At 54.0% G+C, this 24,251-nt stretch overlaps 10 protein-coding genes across 10 annotated transcripts; 4 read left to right on the top strand and 6 right to left on the bottom strand.

Annotated features, from left to right (window-relative positions):
- The first annotated feature begins 183 nt into the window (after nt 1-183).
- Nucleotides 184-1,858, top strand: BDY24DRAFT_145169 (uncharacterized protein). The gene is made up of 4 exons (XM_076636102.1): nt 184-363; nt 452-621; nt 958-1,643; nt 1,725-1,858. The coding sequence occupies exons 2-3, from the start codon at nt 488-490 to the stop codon at nt 1,577-1,579; spliced, it is 756 nt and encodes a 251-aa protein (XP_076494188.1). The 5' UTR covers nt 184-363; nt 452-487; the 3' UTR covers nt 1,580-1,643; nt 1,725-1,858.
- A 247-nt stretch (nt 1,859-2,105) lies between these two features.
- BDY24DRAFT_397405 (cytochrome b5 reductase family protein) lies at nt 2,106-5,189 on the bottom strand. Its single transcript, XM_076641563.1, has 12 exons — nt 5,100-5,189; nt 4,953-4,978; nt 4,587-4,830; nt 3,978-4,062; nt 3,679-3,875; nt 3,483-3,537; nt 3,310-3,381; nt 3,130-3,203; nt 2,999-3,033; nt 2,663-2,835; nt 2,430-2,490; nt 2,106-2,305 (listed from the first exon to the last, which is right to left on the bottom strand). The coding sequence occupies exons 3-12, from the start codon at nt 4,711-4,713 to the stop codon at nt 2,291-2,293; spliced, it is 894 nt and encodes a 297-aa protein (XP_076494187.1). The 5' UTR covers nt 4,714-4,830; nt 4,953-4,978; nt 5,100-5,189; the 3' UTR covers nt 2,106-2,290.
- Nucleotides 5,190-5,457: 268 nt separating this feature from the next.
- Nucleotides 5,458-7,286, bottom strand: RVS161 (amphiphysin-like protein RVS161). The gene is made up of 9 exons (XM_076641562.1): nt 7,223-7,286; nt 7,199-7,202; nt 6,888-6,996; nt 6,663-6,724; nt 6,435-6,577; nt 6,237-6,332; nt 6,072-6,152; nt 5,786-5,967; nt 5,458-5,680 (listed from the first exon to the last, which is right to left on the bottom strand). The coding sequence occupies exons 1-9, from the start codon at nt 7,229-7,231 to the stop codon at nt 5,569-5,571; spliced, it is 798 nt and encodes a 265-aa protein (XP_076494186.1). The 5' UTR covers nt 7,232-7,286; the 3' UTR covers nt 5,458-5,568.
- A 704-nt stretch (nt 7,287-7,990) lies between these two features.
- Nucleotides 7,991-9,453, bottom strand: BDY24DRAFT_397399 (uncharacterized protein). The gene has a single exon (XM_076641561.1). The coding sequence runs from the start codon at nt 9,265-9,267 to the stop codon at nt 8,047-8,049; it is 1,221 nt and encodes a 406-aa protein (XP_076494185.1). The 5' UTR covers nt 9,268-9,453; the 3' UTR covers nt 7,991-8,046.
- Nucleotides 9,454-9,782: 329 nt separating this feature from the next.
- On the bottom strand, nt 9,783-10,909 carry BDY24DRAFT_397397 (uncharacterized protein). Its single transcript, XM_076641560.1, has 3 exons — nt 10,714-10,909; nt 10,627-10,650; nt 9,783-10,518 (listed from the first exon to the last, which is right to left on the bottom strand). The coding sequence occupies exons 1-3, from the start codon at nt 10,714-10,716 to the stop codon at nt 9,886-9,888; spliced, it is 660 nt and encodes a 219-aa protein (XP_076494184.1). The 5' UTR covers nt 10,717-10,909; the 3' UTR covers nt 9,783-9,885.
- Nucleotides 10,910-10,956: 47 nt separating this feature from the next.
- Nucleotides 10,957-16,227, bottom strand: BDY24DRAFT_397392 (transcription factor domain-containing protein). Its single transcript, XM_076641559.1, has 22 exons — nt 16,042-16,227; nt 15,918-15,939; nt 15,794-15,809; nt 15,640-15,688; nt 15,532-15,571; nt 15,365-15,438; nt 14,892-15,276; nt 14,380-14,788; nt 14,243-14,296; nt 14,088-14,166; nt 13,867-14,009; nt 13,737-13,795; nt 13,569-13,653; nt 13,424-13,494; nt 13,189-13,336; nt 12,873-13,116; nt 12,642-12,775; nt 12,554-12,578; nt 12,300-12,465; nt 12,191-12,228; nt 11,429-12,119; nt 10,957-11,359 (listed from the first exon to the last, which is right to left on the bottom strand). Exons 1-22 carry the CDS (start codon nt 16,166-16,168, stop codon nt 11,224-11,226), a joined length of 3,195 nt encoding a protein of 1,064 aa, XP_076494183.1. The 5' UTR covers nt 16,169-16,227; the 3' UTR covers nt 10,957-11,223.
- A 64-nt stretch (nt 16,228-16,291) lies between these two features.
- On the top strand, nt 16,292-18,247 carry BDY24DRAFT_443447 (cyclin-like protein). The gene is made up of 6 exons (XM_076644769.1): nt 16,292-16,627; nt 16,719-16,880; nt 16,978-17,174; nt 17,281-17,468; nt 17,577-17,659; nt 17,812-18,247. Exons 1-6 carry the CDS (start codon nt 16,358-16,360, stop codon nt 18,070-18,072), a joined length of 1,161 nt encoding a protein of 386 aa, XP_076494182.1. The 5' UTR covers nt 16,292-16,357; the 3' UTR covers nt 18,073-18,247.
- A 268-nt stretch (nt 18,248-18,515) lies between these two features.
- BDY24DRAFT_417357 (protein Vdh) lies at nt 18,516-21,097 on the top strand (the record flags this gene model as incomplete). Its single annotated transcript, XM_076643697.1, has 14 exons — nt 18,516-18,685; nt 18,766-18,947; nt 19,092-19,125; nt 19,205-19,220; nt 19,321-19,345; nt 19,424-19,555; nt 19,636-19,784; nt 19,853-19,920; nt 19,986-20,064; nt 20,133-20,171; nt 20,253-20,441; nt 20,512-20,604; nt 20,678-20,803; nt 20,876-21,097. 14 exons carry the CDS (start codon nt 18,516-18,518, stop codon nt 21,095-21,097), a joined length of 1,524 nt encoding a protein of 507 aa, XP_076494181.1.
- Nucleotides 21,098-22,243: 1,146 nt separating this feature from the next.
- On the top strand, nt 22,244-23,105 carry BDY24DRAFT_144924 (uncharacterized protein). Its single transcript, XM_076636101.1, has one exon. The coding sequence runs from the start codon at nt 22,360-22,362 to the stop codon at nt 22,861-22,863; it is 504 nt and encodes a 167-aa protein (XP_076494180.1). The 5' UTR covers nt 22,244-22,359; the 3' UTR covers nt 22,864-23,105.
- On the bottom strand, nt 23,045-23,963 carry BDY24DRAFT_397382 (uncharacterized protein). Its single transcript, XM_076641558.1, has 3 exons — nt 23,833-23,963; nt 23,652-23,752; nt 23,045-23,500 (listed from the first exon to the last, which is right to left on the bottom strand). The coding sequence occupies exons 1-3, from the start codon at nt 23,933-23,935 to the stop codon at nt 23,192-23,194; spliced, it is 513 nt and encodes a 170-aa protein (XP_076494179.1). The 5' UTR covers nt 23,936-23,963; the 3' UTR covers nt 23,045-23,191.
- Between the last annotated feature and the right edge of the window lie 288 nt (nt 23,964-24,251).

The following is a 24,251-nucleotide window of genomic DNA, read 5'->3' as shown; positions in this document are numbered from 1 at the left end:
GCGGCCTGCTGTTGAGTGCTGGCAGGAGCGGCGGCAGGGAGGGAAGCAGAGAGGAGAGCGGCCATCGATTGGGTCGCCATTTTTTTGGGTGGAGAGGAGAGAGGAGAGAGAAAGAAAAGGTGGGAGCGAGGGAGGGAGGGAGGGAGTTGGGGAGGAGAGAAGAAAGAGAGAGAGGTGAACAAGGGAGGAGAAACGAAAATCGAGAAGTTCAAACTCCGAGGACCTTTTGAGCTCTTGGGAGAAAGAGGACAAGGAGTCTTCTTTGCAGCAAACCATCACGCCCGAATCTCTAAAGAACCTCTCAGCAGGACGACGACCATCCTCTCTATTAAGATCTTCTGACTCGATCTACAAAGCGCCCAGGTTTGTCTTCGTCTCTCTTGTCCCCCTGCTTTCTCTGTTCTCGAGCTCACCAACCCAACTCCCTCCCTCCTTCGCCTTTCTCTCCCAGCCCCAGTCGCTCCCTCGCCACCCCGTCTTTCCTGTGATGAACCGAGCGCACGCTTCCTTCTTCGACGCCTGCCTCGAGGTCTCCAAGGATTCCAAGATGACCTACAGGCTGGGAGCGGTCGTCGTCAAGAACAGTCGCATCATCGGCAGAGGAAGGAACTCGCTTCTTCGGTGAGCTCAAATCTCTCTCTTCCGTCTTTGAACTTCGTTTTGAAGAGAACAGGGAGATGGAGAGGATCTTTGTAGGGATGGAGAACTGGGGTATGGGAGAGAGGAGGAGGGAAGGGACGGAGGAGGAGGTCGAGCTCGCTCTTCGTTGAGCTCGTTCGTTCCTTCCTTCGTTTTTCTTTCCTGCCTTTCTTCCCTCCCGTGATCTCTCACCATCTCGTCTCTTCCTGCTCGTTTGAGGCTCCTGTCTCTCCTCTCTCTCCCAGTACTTCAATCGTTCTTCCTCTCTTGCAACATTCTTCTCAAAAGCTGACTCTTTCCTCTTTCCTCCCTGCTCAGCCCTCCACCCTTCTCGGACGCTCTCTTCCCTCCTCAAAAAGGTCGAGCCTTCCTGACGACCTCCCTGCACGCTGAACAAGCAGCCATTCGATCCTGTCTCCCTCATACCCATCGGCCTTCGCTCTCCAACCTCCCTCCGTACTCCCTCCCGCCTTCGACCCTCCTGCAACCACCCTCCTCCTCTTCGTCTTCCTCTTCGTCTTCCTCCTCCCAACCCTCACCACCACCTCCTCGGTCCCACTTCCTCAAACGGCAACCCAAACACCCCCGTCACCACGCTTCCTCCTCCCCTCCGCTCGCAGGAACGACCCTCTACGTCGGCCGGTACAACAACCTCGATCGGCCCATGACCGCCAAACCCTGCTGGCGATGCCTGCAGACGATGAAGGAGTCCGGAGTCAAAAAAGTTCTTTGGACCACCGGACCCGAGGTGGCGGACGAGGTTGGGTTCGGGGAAGCGAAGGTGGAGGACTTGTGGGAGGAGTTCTTGGAGGACGAGGCGAATCTGGTGGATAGTGAGTGGTTGACGGAGGTGGAGAGAGGACTGGTCCAGAGGGTCAGGGAGTTTGCTGCTGCTGAGAAAGAGGGAGGGGAGAGGTGTTGTGGGAACGGGAGGAGTTAAAAGACCGAGAGAGGGAGGGACGCGTCGAAGGGATCTTCTTTCGAACGAACGAACGAACCAAAGAGTGAGTTTTTGTTCCCTCTCGTTTCTGATGTATACTTTCGAGCTCGTCCTTTACCTTTTCTTCCTCTTCCCGCCTTCGAAGCTCAGGTCCATCCATCTAAAAACTCGAAACACCTCACTCCCTCGACGGCACGCGTCCTTCCTTCGACAACACCCTCGTCTTCCCGCCCTTCCTTCCTCGCTTCGCTTCGCCGAACCTCACAAACCCACTCTCAGCATCCCCTTCCCTCCAACCCACCTCCCTTTCTTCAGTCCTAGCACCCAACTCAATCAAAAATAACGACAGAAACGACTCACTCGACCACTCAAGGAGAGAAAAGGCAGCCCTTTTCCTCTCAACCCCGCTCTCAAAGCTCAAACCCCAACCAACCCCCACTCTTCATATAGACATCTAGCCTTTTCGATCTTTTGCACATGCATGCTTTGCTTCCCTGCAAGTACTCGCTATCCAAAGAACGAAAACGCAAAACGCAGAGCATCCATCTAGATAGAATTCCCGAACCAAAAAACGAAAAACTCGAAAAACTCAACTCTTCCCTCTCTTCTTTTCCACTCTTTCCTTCTCACGCGTTTCTACACCCAAACCCCACCCAGCACGCACCCCTCCAACCCACCCAGCTCACCTCCCAAAGTCGACAAAAGCGAGTTTTAGAAGACGAAGACCTGTTTGAGCCCAAAAACGAAACGAAACGAAACGGAACGAACGGAAAGGGTCAGCGCGTGAAACGAACAAAGGGCCGGGGAAGGGAAGGGAAGAGAAGGGAAAGGGAAGGACAGAAAAACGTACCTTATCGTCCAACTTGGACAACAGCCTAGCGGCGGGGTATCCAAGATCGGTGAGGTGGACCCTAAGGGGAGCAGCGGAAAGGACGACGACGCAGGCGGGGAACGAAAGAAAAGAAAAGAAAAGAAAAAGAAGTCAGCTCGTGCTTTTTTTTTGGTTCTCTTCCTTCGCAAGCAACCCCAACCTGATCCACCCAGCCAGCTCCTCAAAAAAAAAAACGGTTGCGGCAAACTCACTTCATCGCCGTCAGCATAGGAGGAGGACCGCAAAGCAGCATCTTGCTGTTCTCGTGCTCGAGGGCCTTTCCGAGCTTCTCCTCGATGAGGTCCTTGGAGATGAACCCGGTGGCTCCGTCCCACTGGGCGGGAGGGTTGTTGAGGACGTGGTGGACTTGGAGTCGACCTTTGGACTGTGTGTGTAGGATGCGAGGCGAAGAGGTGAGCCGAGCGGAAGGGAAGGGAAGGCGAGGGAGATGAGGGAGGGAGGGAAGGAAAGGTCAGCGTTTTGGGGTGAGGGAGACGAGGGAGATGGGTGCTTCGGGGAAAGTGAGGAGAGATGGGGAGGAGACGAACAGCAGCGACTTGAGCGTCGAGGGACTCTCGGAGGACTGAGAGGGGGAGCGGAAAGGGAAGCAAAGGGGGAAGGAAGGACGCGTCAGATTCGATTCGAGCGAGACGAGATAAAGGAAGAGATATGAACGCACGAATGTCGTTCTCGTTAACGTTGGCGTAAAGCAAAGTCATGGTGGTGTCGTCGGACTCGTTCTTCAAAGCGGCGCTGTAAGAAGGAGGGTCGAAAGAGAGCGCGTTCGTTGCGAGTTAGTTTCGACTGGTGAAAAGACAACAGCGGGAAGAGAAGAGGGAAAAAGTAAGGGAGAACGTACGTGATGATCTGAAGCATGGGAGTGATTCCGGTTCCTCCAGCGATCATGGAAAGGTGAGGAGCGAGGGTAGGGCTGGAGGGGAGGGCGGACAGGGAAACAGGGAAGGAAGGGAGGTGAGCTCGAATTTAAACTCGAACCGAGGAGGCAGCAAGCAGGTGCAGAGCGAGACGTACGTGTAGATGAAGTTTCCCTTGGGTCCCTTGACCTTGACCTTGTCTCCGATCTTGACTGTAGACGAGGAAAACGGAAAAGAGGAAAACAAAGAGAGAGAGACGCGAATGTGAGCTTCCTCGCTCCCTTTCACAGCGAGATCCTCCCTCTGACCCTCCTCTCCAACCAGAAACTACTACTACGAGAGAGTGCACTTACGTCCCTGAAGGTACCTCGAGATGTTTCCCTTCTCGTAGGTCTTGACAACGATGTCGAAGTGTCCACGATCGTCGTCTCCGGAGGTAGGAGTGTAGGATCGAGTGATGACCTTCTCTCCGATGGTAGCCTGAATCTGGATGTGCTGTCCGATGGGGAGTCCAAGGATAGCAGTAGGAGAGGGGAGAGAGAATCGGTAGCTGTTCGAAAAGGTTGGAAAGTGGGTGAGCTCGAGCGTCTTTGGAAGGTCAACGGACGAGGAAGCTTGAGCTCGTGTTTTGAAGGGAGGAGATGGGACTAACAGAGCCGTGTTGTGAGAGATGATGATCTTCTCAGCGAGAGGGAAGGAGTGCCAAGTGGTTCCGTCGAGGAGAACCTGGTTGGGCTCTGTGAAAGAGAAGGGGAAGAAGGGAAGGGAGGGAGGAGGAAGTCAGTTTGAGCTTTGATCTTCCTTCGAGAGAGCAACGACCTCAGGGAGATGGGACGAGCTACAACTCCCACGGTCGTTCAAGCTTCGAACTAAGAAGGCCAGATCCCTCTGGCACTCAGGCGAGCCCAGGCGAAGAACTAGGTCTGCCAGCACGAAGGCGGGGAAACAGAAGGGGAGGGATGGAAGCCAGCGTGGACACGTTCCCTCCTTCCCCTCTGCTTCTGCCTGCCCTCGAAGGACTCGAAGGCGAAAGAGAGAGACGATGCTTCTCTTCCGCCTCCTTTTGACGATGCTACATGTGCAAGATTGAGTTGAGGAGGAGGGATAAAATGTACGGGAGGATCGGGCTGATGGAACGAGCTCTCTCCCTCCCTTCCGTCTCCTCCCCAACCGTTCCTTCCCAGCATGTTCCCTCCTTCATCTTCCCTCCATCGACTCCAAACAAGCTCGCAACGAACGAAGAAGAAGGTAAGGTACTCACTCTCGGCGTTCAACCAGTTGAAGATGTAGAGACCTCCTACCGAGACGGTCATCCCGACGAGGAGGGAGAGGTAGGTCGGGATGTGACCAGCCAACAAGTCGGCTTTGATGTGCGAAAAAGTGCTCATAGTTGGAGAGAGAGGTTGGTTTAGAGTTCTTTGAGGGGAGGGAGGATGGACTTGAAGTAGTCGACGGCGAGGGGGAAGATGTAGAGGTGGAAGAAGGCGATCAAAGAGACGGAGGTGCTGAAGAGCGGAAAGAAGGGAAGGGAGGACGAGAGAGAACCGTCAGCAATGGCCCTCTAGCAGCAGCAGCAAAAGCGAAAGCTGCGAGAACGGAGAAGGGGAGGAAGAGAAGTAGGACTCACGCGGCGAAGACGAAGAGGAAGATGAACTGTTGGATCGTTGGCATCGACGTTGAGGTTCAGAAAGTGGAAGGGTCGAAAAGGAGAGGTCGGAACGGAGGTGAGCGAGCTGTCGTCAAGGAAGTAGATTTTTTAGGCATCTGGGCTGACTGATTTGTAGGCAAAGAAGGGCGAAATGATGTTCGTCGCCAAAGAGATCCGAAAAAAGCTGCTTCGAGAAGAAGAGGCGAGAAGAAGGAGAGGAATCATTCACCGTCGCTTCAGACAGTCGAGACGCGTCGCGGCTTCTCCCGCTTCAAAACGCGTTCCCCCACAATGAAAAGGGTTTCGGCTCTTCGTCTCCGCTCGTTCCCACTTCTCCATGCTATAGAGGTAGCCACAGTTGTCAAGAGATGGGAAAATCGCCGTGAAGATCCAAACGCGTTCGATTTTGTCTCTGGCCGAAAGCTTCCCATGGTGGCCAACGAAACAGACCCAGCTAGAGACCATACTCTTCAGGGGACGGGGATAAGGTCGAAGACGTCATGTAAGAGTTAAAGCGGTAAAAAAGAGAAAGAAGTAGAGAGAGAAAACGTGAACATCGAACCCGAACCACCCACGACCCCGACGCGCTCCCTCCTCAAGCTCCGTTGTTGTATATGCTCAAATCCTTCATCTCCTGAAGGATCGACTCCACCTGGGAATCAAGCTGTCCGTTGGCGTAGTCGTCTCGAACCGTCTCAGCGAAGTATCTGCAGGACGAAGGGAGGGATAGCGACGAAGATCAGCGACGATCTCGAATCCAACCAAGCAGGTACTTGAGGAGGTTGAAGGGAAGAAAGGGACTGGATACTTACCTCTGAACACCCGACATCTTCTCGTAACCCTCCTCAGCGAACTTCAACTGGCATCGAACCATGGCCTCGAAGCTAGGATCGAGGTAAGGGACTCGAAGCTCGACGAGTTGAGGGAGACCTTCCATGAGGGTTGAGTTGAGGACCTCGTAGATGGCTTCGGCTTCGTCGTTCTCCTGCTGCGCCTGTAGAAGAGAAGGGCGACGAGAGAGAGAGAGTTCAGCATCGTCGAGAGAAACGCGAGAGAGAGAGGGAAGAGCTACGAGACGAGGTGGGAGGATCGACTCACTCGAGGAAGTTTCGTCACGTCGTCCGAACCCTTCTCCGCCAGTTTACGCATCCTAGATCGAGCAGCATCGTAGTCCAGCAGCTGTAGAGACGAAGAATATGTGAGCTTGAAGTGAAGGAAACGCAGGGAAGAGGTGGAAGGGAAGGAGATGGAGAGGAGACCAACCTTCTTGTTCCTCTTGTCGATAGCTGAGTTGATGGTAGGGAAGAACGAGCAGAACCTCCCCACTGGTTCCAGAACGGTGTGACGGTAAGGAACATCCTGAAGCCCATCGAACCAACTCAGACGATCAGCTCAAGCTCTACAAAGGATCGAAAGAAAGGGAAGCTGCCAAGCAGGAGGAGGAGGAGGAACGAAGCTCACCAGATCTCTCCCAACTCCAGTATCCAGCTCGTCCACCGCTCTTTTGTACGCATGACCAGCCATCGCACCCTCCGACGAGAGCTCTGCTGCCTGGAAGAAGATCTCGATGGTCTCTGCCAGTCGAACCTCGGACGAAGTCATGGCTGCGGTGAGGGAAGGAGAAGGAGGGACGAAGAGACGTCAGCCTCGCTGCAGAAGACGAAGGCAGAGCAGTAGAGTCTAACTAACCTCGCATAGCATCCAAGTACTGTTTGGCGTCCTTCTGGAGAGAGTTGAGCTCCTTCTCGAGACTGGAGCAGGAAAGAAACGGAGAGCAGAGCGAAGGAAGCGAGATGGTCAGCTCACCCTTCCTGTGCTTCCATCCTGACCTCTAAACACCTCCCCTGGAGCCAGACAGCACACAGCGGAGAATCCTACGATACCATAGATGGCAGGAGAAGGATGTAAACTCACGTCTTGTACTTTGCGACCTCTCCATCGAGCTCAGAGTCGATTGTTCGGTCGACCTGACCGGTCTTCTGCATCAACGTCGTTCCAGCTCGGTTGAAGCTCTTCTTAAGTCTGAAGCAGCCATAGGAAAGGCGAAGGAGTATCGAGAGGGCATTGAAAGAGTGGACAGAAGGAGAGGAATCAAGGTCAGGAAAGAGGCAGAGGAGAGAAAGGGAGAAGGTCAAGATGACGAGGGTCGAGTGGAAGGAGAACGACTTACCCTCCCCTACAGAGACAAGAAGGAGAGAAGAATCGTCAGCGAGGGATCGAACAGACTCCGAGAGAGGATCATAGACTTACCAGCTCATGTTGTAAGATTGATTTGTTGTTGAAAAGGGTGGGAGAAGGAGATGTGGTTTGAGGTTCGTCCGTCTCCCATTTCGGTCGAGGTCAGCTCTTTCCTTTCTCCTTCTTCCCTCCCGACCATCATCCCACTTTTATCGCTCATCTTGAATCTCCAGTATCTAATACACTCTTTCATCGTCACGGGCGACAAAAAATTAGCCTCGAGACTCTCAAATCCTCCTCCTCATCAGCGCTCTGGCCGCCTCTCCTCTCCCTTCAGCCCTCCTCGAGTCCTCCTCCAACCCTTCTCTCGCTCTCGCTCTTGCCATTTGACGCCACACGAACGCACACGCTTTGTTTAGAGAACAGCGGGGACCGGGTTGTGAATCTTCGTTGATGTTGGTGAACGAGGTAGTGTTGAGAGATCTGAACGAGGCGATGGGAACGAGGGAGGCGTAGGCTGATCTTCGTCGCTATGTGGTTCTCTCTATCTGCGGTGTTCGTGTTGATTCGAGGCTCGGAGAGGATGGCATCGATGGACAAAATGAAACAACAACAAACGAAGTAGACTAAGAAAGCAAACCGAAACGCGTCCCGACTCTCTGACCTCGAACGACCGACGAGCCTAGGCACTACTAACGTATTCCGAGAGTCCGAGAGTCACGATCTGAGAGGGAAACTAGATGAAGCGGTAAGTTAGAAAAGAGCGAGGCTCGCAGAAAGATTCGAAGGCGTCGAAAACCTCGCTAAATCGACAAGTGCTCACCTTGGCTGACTCAAAGGTGGGATCTGAAAGAAGAGAGGAAGGAAAGTGGATTAGTCCAGACTCAGCACTCGCTCAAAATCTGCAAAGTGGGGTTAGGACGAACTGTGGGGATTGATCTTGATCTCCCAAGAACCGTCGCGTCGACCCGTCCTCCTCGACGATCTCCCATCCCTTACAGTACCCCGCCTGGTCCATCCGAGACACGAAGGTATGAATGACCTTCCTCGCCATCATTCCACGAACTCCGATCCACAAAACCGACCTCTGATTCCAGGGAACGACGTCGAGAACGCTCCGGACGTCGTGGAACGTCTCGACGATATCCTCCTCCTTCCAGCCACTGGCGTCGACGATCCAAGTAGCTTTGGTGTTCGACGGGTCCCACGAGTACCTGAAAGGCTTCTGGATCTGCTTGGTTCGGAGGGGATGGTGGACGTAGGCGTGGAGGGAGGCGAGACCAAGGCTGGAGACAGCCTCCTCCTGCATCAGCTCACCGATGAGCAAAGCTTGTTTCCGTAGGACGTTTCGTTTGTTAACGTTCTTCCTCGTTGATACGGATCGTCCCAGCGTCCTGTTTCCGTTCCAAAGGAGATCTGCTAGTCGGTCGACTTCCGACGGCGACGAGGCGGAAGGCGGGTCGACGGGGAGGACGAAGAGGCAGCGAAGGTTGGGGAGGGATGGTTCTTGTCGTAGGTTTGGGAGGAGGAGGAGAGATGGATCCAGGTGAAATACTGAGGGTTTAGGTAGTTGAGCCCACTTGTTGCTCTGGTGATCCCACGGGATCCAAACGAAGCCCTGGCCCTCTCCCTGCCGACAAAAGCACTCCTCGACCCAGCTCCTTCGATCCTCGATTGAAGCTCGTCCCATCCCCAGCTCTCTCGCTCCTAGGATCCCGTCCTGATCGTTGAAGAGAGTTATCCAGTCCCGAGATCGGAGGATCTTAATTGAACGGTAAAAGTAGGGGAGGACGAGGTGGTAGAAGCCTTTGGAGACCAGGAGGAGTGCGAGGGGAGGGCGAGGAGGAGGAGGGAAGGATGTCGAGATCAACGGATCTTGCGAGGGGACGAAGAGGTAGGACAGAATCCTTTCGAGGACCTCGACTGGGGTGGTAGGGAATACGGCTTCCGTGAAGGTGAAGTGGATCGCTGAAGGGGAGGAATGAGGAGGGAGGGAGGAAGAAGGAGGGAGAGAGGAAGCCGGATTTCCTGTTCGATTCGCCCTCCCTCCAGAGTTTTCCCGCTTGGAGAGGTGAAGAGCTCCTCGAAGGAGAGAAGAGAGCTTGGTGAGGGACATCGGTAGGAGAACCGATGGGGGATCGGGTTTGAGGAAGCTGATGGTTGAGGGGGAGAAGTGAAACTGGCTCGAGGGAAGGAGGACGAAAGTTGAGCTCTCGCTGATCGAGTCGTCGTTCCCTTCCTTTGCTCTATTTTTCTCTCCTCAAGCATGATTGTCCTTTCGAGAAGAGTTTCGAGACGGGCTTAGGTATCTCTTCCTCAACGTTGAATTCAATCGATCGAGATGGGCAGCAGGAATTTCGAAGGACAAGGCCGTCGCGTTGAGCTTTTAGTCCTCTGATCTCTCTCGATCTCCCGTATACACTCTGGCCTTCTGTCAGCACCCAGAAGAACAAAGCCACAACGCTGAGATTATCCAACATCCAAACGGGTGCCTCGCAAAGGATATGCGAACGAGTTGAGTCCCGATTCCCGACGCGTCGGCGTCCTTAGTCTCGCCCCCTTCTGCTTCTCCTTGATTCCCCAGCCCGATCCCGATCCTTTCGCAGTTCCAGCACCAAAATCAACCTGGGACCACCCTTTCACCCTCCAACTTTCTCGAGTCTAGACCTCTGTTCTTTTTTCGGCTGTCCCTCCTTCTTTCGCCAAGAGACGCGTCGTGAGAAACACTCATCCATCAACCCCTCCCCCTCAACAACTCCCTTTCGTCTCCACTGGCAGCACCACCTCCTCCCAGCTCACCCCTTCCTCTCCTCTCAGCAGCTCCAACGAAGATGTAGCGATCCCGATCTCGCATCCCTCCGGGATCTCCTCCTCCTCGTCGTCGTCGACGAGGTACTTGGCCTGAGAGAACTGCGTTGGAGGGAGGATGAGGACTGAGAAAGAGACGGTTTGGGAGGTGGAGAGGTGGGATTCGGAGGAGGGTGGTATCGAGGAGGAGTTGGGAGTCGAAGAGGAGTGGAGGTTGGCGTTGATGGGCTGCTTGGAATGAAACGAAGAGAGAGACGAAGGAGGGAGGGAGGACGTTTCGTGAGCTTCGATCTTTCCCTTCCCTCTCCTTCTCCCCTCCTGTAATCGAATTCACCTGAAATACAGCTCCTGCCTTTTCATTCTGACGCCAGTCCGTCTCCCCTCTCCCCATCTCCACCTCGAACATCACAGGCCGCTTCTTCGGTAAGCGTGCGTCGTGCGAAGCAAGAAGAGAGGAGGGAGCTGGACGCAAAGGGTTGGAAGCTGCACCAGCACCGTAACGATTGTGAAGGACTAGCAAGAGGATAGAAGAGGCGACTAGAGCGATGAGGATTGCGATCTAAGAAGGAAACCGAGCATGGCAAAAGAATGTTAGCGATGTGCTGCTACTACAATCGTGGGATTGGAAGGAGGACGGAGGAGGGAGGGAAGGGAGACGACGACGAACGGCGATTGTTTTGGAATTCGTGCTCTGAGGAACGCATACAAGACGGGTCAGCACCTGAGGTTGAGAAAGATAGAGGAGACAACTCACCATGTTTTTGGATCGAAGAAGTGAAGAAGGTGGTGGTTTGTGAGGAACCTGCGAAGAAGGAGAGACCCCCAAGGTGAAGCTGCCAAGTCCTCAAGAGTTCATTTTCGGAGCGAGGGTGCCGCGATGAGAAGATTTCTCCGAACAGATTTCTACATCTGCGAGAAGTCAAAGTTTTCTTGATCCGATCTCATTGGAGGAATCCATGGAGTTTCGACGCGTCCTGGACGACCTTGCTCGCTGCGTCGCTGATTGATTTCTTTCCTGCCGACGCGTCTTCAACCGACCATCGACGAAAACGAAGAGAGAAACGAAAAAAGAACATATCAAGATTCCCGAAGTAACAAGTCCAACTAAAAGCAAACGGAGTAGAGAGAAAGAGCAAGCGAGCGAGAGAGAAAACTAGGCTGAGAGAGAAAGACGGGAGGAGAGAGAGATCGAAGCGACGAAGGGAGAGGGTAGAGCGAGCGAGAAAGTACAGGCGAGGTGAGATCGAGTGGTGTTGGTTCTGAATTAGAACTGGAAGGTGAAGTCGTTGTTGCTCCCTGAGCCGAACGAGGTCGACATGGGGAGATTGGGTTGATCCGGGAAGAGTTCGGCGTAGTCAAAACTTCCTTCCTGGAGGAGAGCGAGGATTTCGGACGCGGACCTGGAGAGAGGAGAGTTAGTTTTATGTAGAAATGCGTCGAGAAAGATGAAGAAGGGATGGAAGACCCACAAGTTCTCGTTTCCTGCTCCTCCCGGAATCAACCCATCCATCCCAACACCAGCACTCGGCAGTCCCAAATCCGTCATATCCTGCATTCCCATCCCCATCCCTCCGAACGTATGACTGTTGATGATGTTGTCCTGATCCATCGTAGGCATCGACTGATGATGCTGATCCGACGAGTTGGCGACCGCTTCTCCGAACGCGTTGAACCCGTCGACTCCTCTTCCTCCTCCCGATCCGTTGCTTCCAGCGCTCAATCCGTGTCGATGTCCTTCGGATCCGTGAGACATCACTCCGGACATGCTCGCTCCTGGGGTGGGAGCTGGCGAATCCGGCGACGCAGCTTCGTTGATGTCGAAGAACTCGCTTCCCATGAAGATGGTCGGATCCTCCTCCTCCCTCTTCTGGTGACGTTGGTGCTCTCCGTACGAGGCTTGCTGCTGCTGGTGGTTGCCGTTGGTGTTGGAAGCCATGTCGTAGGAAGGGTCGTTGAAGATGTCGTTGTTGACGGAGGGAGTTTCATTGGAGGCGGAGGAGTAGACGGAAGGGGAGAGGGAGTTTTCGGCGTGCAGAGGAACCTCTCCAGCGATGCGAGGACCAGGCGAGGGAGAGTGACGTTTGCGAACGGGACGAAGCCATGCTGGTGAAGGTTTGTCGGCCGTTGGGACTTGAGGGGAGTCGACGGGGATTCGGCAGACTGAGAAAGAGGGGAGAAGAAGACGGTCAGTTCGACGCAACTTGAGGAGAGGAAAGGGGAGAAAGACTCACTTCGGCAGAACTCCTCGAGAATATCAGCAGATCTCAATCTGTCGATATCAAAGGAGACGCTACTCAGTATCAAAAGTAGGACGAGGGGAGGAGAAGATCGGAAACTCGCCCGCAGATGTATCGACCCGAGAATCGTCTCAGCAATCCGACGCAGGACCTGAATCCCTCGATGCTTGAAGCGATGAGAGGACGTGATTCGACCGACTTGCAGTTGAGAATGACGGCGACGAGAGTTCGACCAGCTTGAGCAAGTTGATGGATGACGTGAACTCCGTCTGAGAATCGTTCGAAAAGGTCGAGAAGGAAGGTCAGCTTGAACGCGGCGAGGAAGGAGGCGAAGGGAGAACAAGAGGGAAGACGAACAGTAGGTCATGTAACCTCGTTGCGACTACGAAAGAGAAGAAGTATCAGTAGATGGCTCAGCTCGAGCGTAGACGAGAGATAGACTCACGATATGGAGATGATCAGCAACGATGGCGAGAGCACACGACATGGCCGTTCGACAGAGCTCGAGATGTCTCGCCCTCTCTTCGGGAGTCTCAGCGGGAGTCAGGACGAATCCAGAGAATCGATGTCGGTAGATAACTGTCAGAAAGATAGAGAGCTCAGTAACCTCCTTTCTGGAGCAAGCTCGAACGAAGGTAGGGTCGAGAGAGATCAAGAAACGAAGAGGAAGACTCACGCATCTTCACCAAGTTCTCCAAACAATGCAGCCTCTCCGCCTGAGTGATCCTGATGGGATCCTTGCTCGAGATCGTCTCAGCAGAGTAGTTCCAATGAGGCTCCAACAGTCGAACCCATTCGTCGAGGAGTTCCTCCTCTTCTCGAAGAGCTTCGCTTTGGGGGTGTCGTTTGGCGATGACGAGAGCGGCTCGAGAGAGGAAGGGAGAGCTGGCGAAGTCGGAAGGTCGTATCGATCCGTCGAGCTAGAGGGAGGAAGGTGAAGAAGCAAAGGTCAGACGGAGAAGGGGAACGGGAAGTGAGAGAGAGAGACTCACGACTCCTTCGAGGACGACGTGAAGACGAATCGCAGCGACGAAAGCACAGATCCTCGACTTGCTTCCTTCAGGTTGTTCTCCTAGACCCTCGGCGGTGATGTACTGATCGTCGAGAATCATGGGTTCCGACACGTCGCAATCTCGAAGGCTGAGGAGAAGGGAGGGTCGAGACGGGAATCGAGTTAGCGGAGGGTCGAGACCGAAACGAGAAGCTTCGAGTATGCGAAAGACTCACTGGATCATAGCCGGTCGACCAAAGCAAGCTCCAGACTGTTTGTCCCAGCAGTAAATAGACCAGAAGGTTCGCTGATGAGAGGAGAAGCAAAGTAGGAGAGAGGTCAGGTCGCAGCTCAAGGGGAGAAGGGATCGTTCGAGCTCACCTTTCGGACTTCTCGCTCGATTGGGTTGAAGATGTCGTAGGCTCCAACGTCTCGATGCAGTCCTCCGTCGATGGCCATGGTGATGCTGTGAGAGACGAAAGGGACGATCAGCCAGCTCGTCGAAGATCGACTACGAAGAGAGGAAACGAGCAAAGGAAGGAAACGAACCTCTCGGCAAACAACCTGAAAGCCGTCGTCAGAGTCCCCAATCCCATACAATAGATGGCCTGAGAAGCGGAGATGAACCATAGTGGTCAGCTCGGGGAGTTGGAGTGTAGCAAGAGGAGAAAGAGCTCACAGCTAAGAAGCTGGCCTGCATCGAGTAGAGGGTGGGTCGATCGGCGCTCGGGAGATCTTGCATCTTCTTGAAAAGTTCGAGGTAGGCCTTTCCTGCGGAAGATGGGTCTGCTGGGTTGGCTCGGACTCGAGGATCATCGACGTCTTTATCAGAAAACATCGAGGAGAGCTGATCAGCTACACTTCGCGTTGAGGAAGGGATGAAAGGGAGGGAGGACGAACGTCTCGACGAAAGGGTGCAGACTGCGACGATGAATCGAGCGAAACCGGACTCTCCCCAGCGAGAAGGGTTCGCGTAATCCTGAGAACAAGAGAGAAGAGGTGAGGTGAGCTTGGGGTGCAAGAGGGGGGCAAGGCGAGGCAAGGTAAAGACATACGGCGAGGAAGGAAGGGACGTGAAGGAAGGGCCAGAGGAGATGAGTCGTCGAGAGCTAGAAACAGACATCAACCCGACCAAGGTCAGCTTCTCCTCTTACCTCGCTGTGATACTGTCGTCGACTAGTCAGGTACTCACATAACTTCTGATCAGAACGTCCATCAAGTCTGGAGGAATCACACCCGTTATTGACTTCCAGCTCGCCTCGGGATCCAACCTCTGCACCGTTCTGGGTTTTCGACCAGGGAAGAATCCCGAGCCCGACCTGTCCCCGTCTCCTATTCCTCCAGCAGCACCTTCCCTATCCTTCCCCTTCCCGTTCATCTGAGAGGAAGCTATTGATGAGCCTCGTGGAGGGTTGGGTGGACGGCCTCGTCCGGGAGGGCTGTAAGGAGGAGAGAAGGGAGTGCTGGTGGTGGTACCGGAGGAGGAAGAGGAGGAGTTGGTTCCTGGGGTTTCGGTGGAGGGAGACTGAGCTGCTGGTTGTCGTTCTGCTTCTGCTAGGAGCTCGAGGAGAGGGAAACCGGAGGTTGCTCCTTGCCATTTCCTGCGAGTCGATAAAGGAAAGAGAGGTGAGCTTCCAGCGCTCCTTCTTTTCCTTCGAGTTCCTCCAAAACATCGAGAGAGATCACGAGGGAGAGAAGACTCACGTCATGCCTTGCTCGTCGAGGTAGATGAACCCAGGACTGAGGTTCATGGCTCCCATTTCCTTCTCGATCCTGTCCATGCTCGACTGGCTCGTGTCCGTCTGCAACCGCTCTCCCAGTCCTGGTCTAGAAAGGAAGTTGAGATCTCCTCCTCCCATCGACATGGGAGTAGCGAAGAGGCTGGAGGTGGAGTTGGGAGTAGCGGTTGGAGGAAGGGGGGGCTGAGAGACCTTGATCTTCTTTGAGGAGGAGGAGGTGGTGGGAGTGGATGAAGGGAGACGATTCGAAGTCCCTGAGGAGGAAGCGACAGCGTTGGGAAGTTGAGATGGGTTGAGGAGAGAAGCGTCGAGCTTGGTGAGAGCAGCGTTGTGAACGTGAGGAGGGACCTCTGGAAGATACGAAGGAAAGGGGAACGAGGTGAGCGAAAGGCGAAGTTGGTTGGTGTGATTGGGAAGCGAACGAGGACCCAGACTCACGTCGAAGCTGTTGTTCGAGAGAAGCCATCCTAGCTTCCAGATCCTTGACGTTCTTCCTAGGCTTGTCGTTAGGCCTTCTGAGGTTGAATACGAAGAAAGGAAGAAGGAGGAATGAGCGAGGTCAAGAAACCGGGCCGACGTCGAGAGCCTAGCTTGTGAGAGCTCACGCTGGTTTCGAGCTTCGTCTCGTAGGAGTGTTGAAGGTGCCTGAACAAGTAGAGGAGAAGATGGATGAGCTCTCTGCTCTCGAGGTGAGTAGGAGGAGAAGGGCGTACATTGTTGTTTCGCAGTGATACAAGGAAGACAAGGAGAGTTGGTGTCGCACTGAACGAGGAGAAGGAGGAGGGAGAGAGGGGAAGAAGAAGGACCGCTCGTCAGCTCGTCGTGTCTCTTTGTGTATACTTCTCTCCCCCTTCAAGGCGAGCTAACCTTGATCTTCCTTCGTCTGAGAAGAACAACGAAGAAAATAGAAACATGGTCAATCGATGAAAGAGTTTGCCCGTGCCCTCCCGAGAGGGAGGAGGAGGCCATCAGTCGACGAATCGAGACTCACTTGCATCGGTCGCAAGCTCGAGCTGAAAGTCATCCAAAAAGAGAAAGGAGTGTAAGGAGGAGAGTGTCTGAATCAGTAGAGCTTCGAGAGAGGGATACTAGTAGAACAGGGGGAGGAGACCGACCTAAACGGAGACGAGGTCGCTTCGAGTCAGAATCCGAGTGTTGAGACTCCCCGTCGTCTTCGTCCTCGAGGTAAGGTGGTATATGTTGCAGGGTTTGCTCCAGCTTGACTTCCGATAAGGAGTCCATCTTGAGAGGGTGTATAGAAAGAAAACGATCGAGAAGGGAGAGAGAGCTTGTTGTAGTTGAGGGGGAGGAAGGGAAAGGATTCGTCCTGCTTGATTCGTTCCTCTTTCTGTTCGGTTTGGAGACCTCACCTTTCCCCTCCTTCCCTTAAACCACCAGCCGGTTTTCGCCGCAGATTTCTACAACCTTCGAATGGTCAGCGTAGTCCCCACGACCGTTCCAGTTCATCAGCAGTGGCTCTTTACACCAGACAAGCTCCTTCAAACGGCCTCAGCAGCAGACGGGATCAGCTTGAACGAGGAGCTCGAGGCACGAAGGACAGGTTGCTTGCATCTCTCGAGGCTGGCGACTACCTTGCCTAGAGGAGGACCGGACTACAAGTATCACTACGTCTTCGCTACAGCAGCCTGCTATCTCCAGAGGTTCTACATGAGGAAGAGCATCAGGGACTATCCACCGACGGTGAGCTCGACTCGAGCCCTTCCCCTTCCCTCTCTCTTTCTTTCGAGAGCTCATCCTCCCTCGTCCCTCCTCCTTTCGAACTAAACTACAGGATATAGCTGCTGTCGCTCTCTTCCTCGCTGGAAAGGAGTGCGAAGCTTCGACGCGACTCTCGAGGCTCGCTGCTCATGTCCTCCACAGGAAGAGGAAGGAGGAGCTTCGAAGGCAAGGTCGCGAGGGTCAGATTCTGCTCGAGGTCAACCAGAACGATCCAGTAGGTCTCCTGCTCTCTCTCTCTCCATGCCTATCATACGGATCAGAGACGTGATGAAGCGGTAGACTTACTCGTTTGATCTTACCTTTGCTCTCAGGAACTTACTCCCCTCCGTGAACGGATGCTTTCGCAGGAGGAGGTCCTCGCCTCCACCCTCCTCTGGGAGTTCATCCCAGCTCTGCCCTACCAACCCTTCAGCTTGGGAGTGACCAGGATCCTCTCGCAGGACCTCGAGATGCGTCGGAGTGAAATCCAGCACTTCATTCAGGCCGGTTGGTGCTTCATCAACGACAGGTTCGTTCCGCCCTCGTCTCTCCTTCATTCTCGTTCTCGTCCTCGCAGTCTTCGGTCTCACATTCCTCTCTGACTCTCTTTTCTTCTCTCCCATCATACTGTTCAGCTGCATCACTCCCTTATGCGTTCTTCAACCTCCGTCGATCATCGCCTCAGCCGCCTACATCCTAGCCACCCTCGCGCTCGCTGTCGACGACCGAACCAGCCTCGAGGAGCTCCTCGACTCGTTTCACACCTGGAAGGGTCACTTTGGCTTGGAGGAGGACGACGAACATGATAGGGACGACGTGGAAGGTGAGTGCGCTCGTCTTTGATCTGCTCTCTCTCGGAGCACGACGCGTCTCTTTTGGTTCCGACCCTTCTCTCAAACCACAAGGCTGATCTTTTGCTTCCCTTCTCCAGAATCAATCCTTTGGATGATCTTTAGCAACCGAGAGCGACTAATGAAGTTCAAGAGATCTCAGTCGTTGCAGGCTCTTCAACATGTGCGTTCCTTTCCGTTCCCCTCCCCCTTCCCTTTCCTTCTCTTCTCTTTTCTCCCTCTCTTGCCCGCCTCTTCATCTCCTTCCCCGCCTTCTTCTTTTTTCGCATCTTTTGTGCTGACTTCCTCTCCCTCCCCCCGTCTTTCACTTTACAGCGTCGACCGAAACCTCTCCCACCTCCCTCCTTCTCCGCGTCGATGGCTCCCGTTCCCTCGCCTCTTCCTTCCGCCAACTACACACCACTCGCTTCACCACTACCTCCAAACCATTCTCCTTATCACCCTTCATCACAGCCCTCCCAATCTGCTCCTCCTCCTCGCTCAACCGCCGGGATCAACCCGTACGAAACTCAGTTGGGAGGCATGGACGTCGACATGGACATGGAGAGCTCGCCGGCTGTCGGATCTGGACACTGATGGGAGGGTAGGATGATGGGGTTGGCTTCTACTAGACTAGAGGGAGGTGGAAGGAACGACGAGGAGGGGTGGGAGGCGACGCGTCTCGGAGGGAGTGAGAGGGAGACGAACGAGGACGTTCTTTGCATATTACGATTCTAACGAGCTCATGGGCACTTGCATTCGCTTTCGTTTTCTTGTCTTGTACCTGAGAAAGCCTCCTTCTCTTTCCAGCCTCCTCCCGCTTGTTCGTCTCGATCAGGGCGACCAACCGCCCTCTCTTCTCTCCCCCTCGAGAGGAACCAAAAACCCTACTTCGCCCTCTTCCCGCCCTTCCTACAGACCATCACCTTCTCCCTTCCACCACTAAACGAACGAAACACAAAAGAAATCGGACGACGACGACTTAACGATGCCGATCTCCTCCTCCTCCTCCTCCTCCTCCTCCAACGACGATTCACGACATGCAGGCGACCCTCGCTCGTTCGTTCGCTGCCTCCAAGAGGACTCTCTTCCACGACGTTCCTCTCTGGATCAACGGTCAATCTGTAACTTCCAAAAAGAGCTTTGACGTCAAGCATCCCATATCTGGAGAGATCGTCAGTCGAGTGTCTGCTTCGGAGGAAGGAGATGTGTGAGCTCGACCTTCTTCTTTCCTTCCTCTTCCCTTCCTTCCGTCGCTCTCCCTCCTGACCATTTTTGTTCTCTTTGTAGTCAAGCAGCTCTCCAGTCTTCCAACCAGGCTTTCCCAGCGTGGTCTCGCCTCCCAGCTCATGAGCGAAGAACCGTTTTGAACCGAGTCGCTGAGTTGCTGGAGGAGAGGAAGGGCTTGTTCTCAGAGGTCTACGGGAGGGAAACTTGCGTTGGAGGACTGGTCAGACATGTGGATTGGACATGTGAGTGAATCAGCTTTTCTCGATGGAAAGGTGTTTAGACTCGCTTTCCTCGATGGGTAGAAGGAGGGGAAAGAATGGAAGGAGGGGAGAGGGAAGGGTGAGCTCACTTCGTTTGTTGATCGGTTTCCTGTTTCGATTCTTCAGACTCGATGATCCATATAAAAGAGGCTGCTTCTTTGTGAGTCACTGGAACGAGGTACGAGAAGTGTTATTCACAACGCGATAGAGCTGATTTTCGTATGGTTTTGGCCTCTAAGGGCAACGCAGATCAAGGTGAGCTTCCACCTTCCCTCCCTCCGATCCTTTCCTCTTCGCCCTCTCTCCTCGTCTCGAAGCTGACCTCCTCTTCGTTCCCTTTTCTCCTCTCTTGCAGGGTGACATCCCTCAGACCGTCGATGGTTCGTCTCGCACATCTTCCTCTTCTCTTCCTCGCTCGATCTCACACTTGGCATCCTCCCTCGCTCGTTCGACTTCAGGCTCGCTCGCTCTCGTCCTTCGAGAGCCCTACGGGACCGTCCTCAGTATCTCGCCCTTCAACTTTGGTCTCACCCTCGCTATCAGAGCTATCGTCTATCCTCTCACATGTGGAAACACCGTCTTGTTGAAAGGTTCGTCTGAGAACTCACCGCTCTTGCGCGCGACGACGCAGAAGCTTGCTGACCTTACCATCGTTTCTCGACTTTTCCAGCTTCTCCCCTTATCCCCGAGACCCACTTCCTCCTCGGACAACTCTTCAAGGATGCTGGTCTTCCCGATGGATGCCTCAACATCCTTCAGTTCGGGAACGAAGACGTCGGAGCCATGGTTGATCGAGTCATTGGTGACCCTCGAATTCGAGTGAGTTCCCTCGTCTCGTCTTGAATGATTCTGTAAGCTGATCTTGCCCCTTTTCTCTTCTTATATAGATGGTCAACTTCACTGGCTCTGAAGCGATCGGGAAGGTCATTGGCGAGTCTTGCGGACGACACGTCAAGTGAGTCGACGCGTCTCCCTTTCTCTCCCCCTCTCTGACGCCGCCCTTTCTCTACCTCGCCTCAGGCCCGTTCTTCTCGAACTCGGAGGAAAGGCTTGTGCTCTCGTCCTGGAGACCGCCGATCTTGAAGCTGCTGCTCATGCCGTTCGTTGGTGTTCCTCCTTCGCGTCGCCCGCATCCCTCTCCTGACCTGTCTTTCCTCGCACCTTCAGATCATCTTTGGATCCAACATCCACTCAGGGCAGACCTGTGTACGCTTTCTCTTCTTCATCTTCGAACCTTCGCGTCGCTGTTGTCTAACCGACGCGTTTTCTGCCTTTCTCTCCGCTCAGATGTGCACCGAACGGGCGATCGTCGTCGAATCGGTCTATGACGAGTTCGAGCTCATCATCCGAGGGAAAGGAAAGGAGCTCGCTGCCGCTCTGGCCGATTCGACTAAGACCGCGGTCGGAGAGATGGAGGTTGCTGGGGAAGGACCAGCGAGGAAGGTTCGAGGTCTCGTCGAGGACGCTCTTGCGAAGGTAAGCTGCTCTCTTTCTTTATCTTCGTCTCTCGAGCGAGTACTGATCTTCTGCGTTTCATTCCATTCAGGGAGCCACGAACTTGACGGATGACCTCGTTTCCCTTGAAGACCATCACGCGTCGAAGGTTCAGCCCGTTCTCCTCTCTGGAGTCACGTCCGACGTGAGTCTCCTCTCCTCCTCGAGTCTCTCGAGTTCTAGCATCGCTGACTTTAGATCACCCGTTCTTCTCACAGATGAAAATCTACTTCGAGGAATCCTTCGGTCCAGCCCTCTCCCTCATCAAGGCGACTAGCACCGCTCACGCCGTCGAAATCGCAAATTCTTCGCAGTACGGTCTCTCTTCCAGCATCTGGTCCAAGGTCAGTTCAAAAATTATTCCTCTTACCTCCCCTTCCCTCTCAAGATGCTAATCTCCCCTCTCTCTTTCCCAGGACATCATGACTGCCCTCTCCGTCGCTCGTTCTCTCGAGTGCTCCGCCGTTCACCTCAACTCGACTACCGTTCACGACGAATCCTCCCTCCCTCACGGGGGACACAAGAGCTCGGGATCCGGCCGTTTCAATGGCTCGTACGCTATCCAGAGCTTCACTCAAACCAAGACGGTGACCTTCAGGACGGGAGAGGGAATGGCTCCTTTGGATCTGCTAGCCTAGTTCTACCATCACTCTTTATTTTCCTTCTTCTTCATTTCATAACGATGGCCACGATTCTCTTTTTGGCGGTTCTCTCTCTCTCAAGCGAACGAAGAGCAAAAAACGAGCGCCGAACGAACGCGTCACTTTCTCTCTCTTCTCCCTTCTCTCTCTTCCCCTTGTCCTCCCTTCCTCCTCAGCATCCTCGTCCCATCCTTCCCACGCGCGCCCTCCTCTCTACCACCTCCTTTCCATTCCTTTCCCTTCCTTTCATCCTTCAGAATCACCTCAAAAGAAAAAAAGGGACTCAAAGCTTCTGCCCTCCCTCCCTCCCAAAACCCTGTCTCCTTCTTTCTTATATTCCAACCTCCTTTCTAGGGTCGCACCCCCAACGGCCTTAGTAGTATATGTACCCCCTTCAAATGGAGTCAAAAAGGAAAGGAAACGAAGAAGAACCCTCGGAGAGTCTCATCCCAAACGATATCCAACCGTCGTCCCCCCCTCCCGCAAACCAAACTTCTCTTCCCTTCAAAACCTCCAACCGCTCCCAATTTTTAAGCTCACCATGTACTCCTGCCTTCCCAGAAACCCTCCAAAGGAAGTCAAGCAAGAGTTTTTTTTCTTCGTTCGTTTCGCTCGCTTCCCGCTCTCTGTTCTCTCCCCGCTTCTTCGATCCCCTCCCCCTCCTCCTCCCGAACCGAACACCGAGGCAAGGGGAAAGGAAAAGAGGGTCGAACCCCCTTCTTTTCTTCAGCAAGGACCCTCTTTTTTTAGAGCTGAAGGAGTACTTCTTACAGATGGCCTGGGCCTTTGAACGAAGGAAAGGGAAGGTTGGATCCAAGCGACGCGCGTTATTGCAAGAGTTTTTTAAGATCGCTGAAAGAGGGAGAGTAGTGAAAAGTCGAGAGCAGGAGGTTTTTTCGGGAAGGTTGAGGAGAGGTGTGAACTGAAGTTGGGAAGGGCTAAGAGTGGGAGAAGGGAAGAGAAAGAGAAGGAAGGATTGTTGAAGAAGAAACGAATTTTCAGAGACGACGCGTTCGACCGACCTCATCCCCTTTCTTTTTCCGTGCAGAACGTTCTGGCCTTCCCTGCCTCGCCTAACGAGCAATCGTGCATTGCTCTCATGTAGTATTTCTACGACGAGGAGATCCTTCTTTTTTCTGTGTTGCGCTGGAAGGACGAAGGGAGGCCGGATCGAGTTCGTTCGTTAACGAGAGGTTTGCGTCGAACGAAGAGGAAAAGGTTCCCGAAGACGAAAGTTCAGGCGACGTAGATAGGACGAGATGGTGGACGTGTTGCAAGACCCAAGAGCAATTGTTAGGGAAAGGGCGTGTGTGAACGGGAGAAAAAGAGAAGTCGCGTCGCCTTTCTCGTCTCGCCTCCCGTCCTCCCTCTCTCAGAACTCAGCGTCTCGGTCTCCTCACTCCTCTCCGCTCTCTCTCTTGTCACTTTCCATCGCGTTTCACAGACCTTCACTTTTCAACATCCAGATCCAGCCTCACTTCAAGTTCCACAACCACTCCTTCAACTCTCCCAACCCGTCCTCCTCCTTCTTGACCTTCGTCTTCTCTCCCTCCCCTTCCTTCTCCTGCTCCTCCTCCGCAGCACTCCAAGCGGAACTCTTCTTCGTCTGCTGCTCCCCAGCCTTTCCAACCCACCCTCCCGCCCACCCCACTCCCTTCCAATCCTCCCACCTCCACTTCCCTCCTCCCTTCAGCACTTCCTCCACCCCTTCGTCCAACACCGCTCCAACGCTCTTCTTGCTTCCACCTGACGCGGGAATCTGATCGTCCTCGAGAAGCTCGATCTTGCCCGAGGAGGATTGGGAGGCGGACGCTCGACGGGCGTTGAGTTCTCGTGTCAAGGCGGTGTGGAGACGAGGGATGGAGAGGGAGCGGGTTTGGGTCGGGAGGAGATCTTGTTTGGTTGTGAGGAGGAGGAGGGGGAGGGGGTGAAGGGGCAGGGTGAGCGGGAGGAGAGGGAGGAGGAGGCTGGTGGTGAGGAAGGGAAGGAGATGGTCAGTCTTGGAGCGATTCGCTTCGTTCCTCTCCAAGATATACAAAACTCCAAACCCCGAAACAAAGATTCCCAAAGAACGGAATAAACGGTTTTCACTCACTCTACAACCCCTCCAACATCCTTCTCCCTCCCACTCCCATCGACCACGAACACGACGCTCACTCCTCCCTTCTTCCCTCCCTCGGACACGGAACCTCCTCCTTTGACGATCTCGGTCACGATCAACTCCTTCAGACCCTGAGCGAGACGAGGATGACCTGGGTAATCGATGATCTTGAGTTTCCTAGGAGGAGGTCCGACCTTGTTGTACGTCTGTCCCGCGAGGTACGAAGGAGGAGGGAGAAGGAAGTGCGTCGTCGAAGGAAGGAGGGAGGCGGTCGTAGGAGGGTGGGTCGAGTGGGTGAGCTTGAGAAGGGAAAGCGTGGGGAGAGGAAGACGAACGTGGTTAGTTAGTAGGAAACTTCGTAGTTCGATTCGAGCTCGAGCTCTCGAACGAGACGAACGAGCTCGTCCTCCTTCCTTCCCTCCCTCTGAATTTCCTCTCCCTCGTACTAACCTGACTGAAAATACTCGTCTTCCCCGCTCCCGAAGGTCCCACGAGAATAACCGTTCTCTCATCCGATCCTCCCTTCCTAGGACTCCAGCTTAACCAGATCCCTGTTCAACCCCAAAAAAGAAACAAAGCGTCAGCTCGCTCTTTTTCCTCCCATCTCCTTCCCCTCTCGTTCGGAACTCACCCGTAAGAAGCACAAGCACTATGGTCGCCAGGAAGGCTAGCAACGTTTCTTGATCGTTCAGGAAGTCCAAGAAGGGAGGGAAGACGATCGGGGAGGGAGCCATGTCGCGAAAATGGAAAGGAGATGGTGGCCGTGAGGAGAGAAGACGCGAAAGGCGAGAACCTTTCGTTTTTTGGAGGCAAACGACCACGACTCAAGTTTCGCTGCTGACCAAAAAGTATCAAAAGGAAACAAAGTGGATGGATGTGATATGAAAGAGTGTGAGGTAAAGAGGAGACCAGCTCGTGTGCTATAGTACGTAAGTAAGAGGGAGGGAGGCGAGGAGGGGAGGGTTGAACGAACGAACGAACCGAGAGCGCCGAAACGAGTTGGCGTCTTCGTGTCGTTCGAGTCGAGTCGAAGTGTATGGAGTAAGAGTG

Source organism: Mrakia frigida (assembly GCF_051309035.1).
Source record: "Mrakia frigida strain ATCC 22029 unplaced genomic scaffold BDY24scaffold_28, whole genome shotgun sequence".
Taxonomy (NCBI): domain Eukaryota; kingdom Fungi; phylum Basidiomycota; class Tremellomycetes; order Cystofilobasidiales; family Mrakiaceae; genus Mrakia; species Mrakia frigida.
Note: the sequence above shows the minus strand (reverse complement) of the source record. Positions and strands in the feature narration are given on the sequence as shown.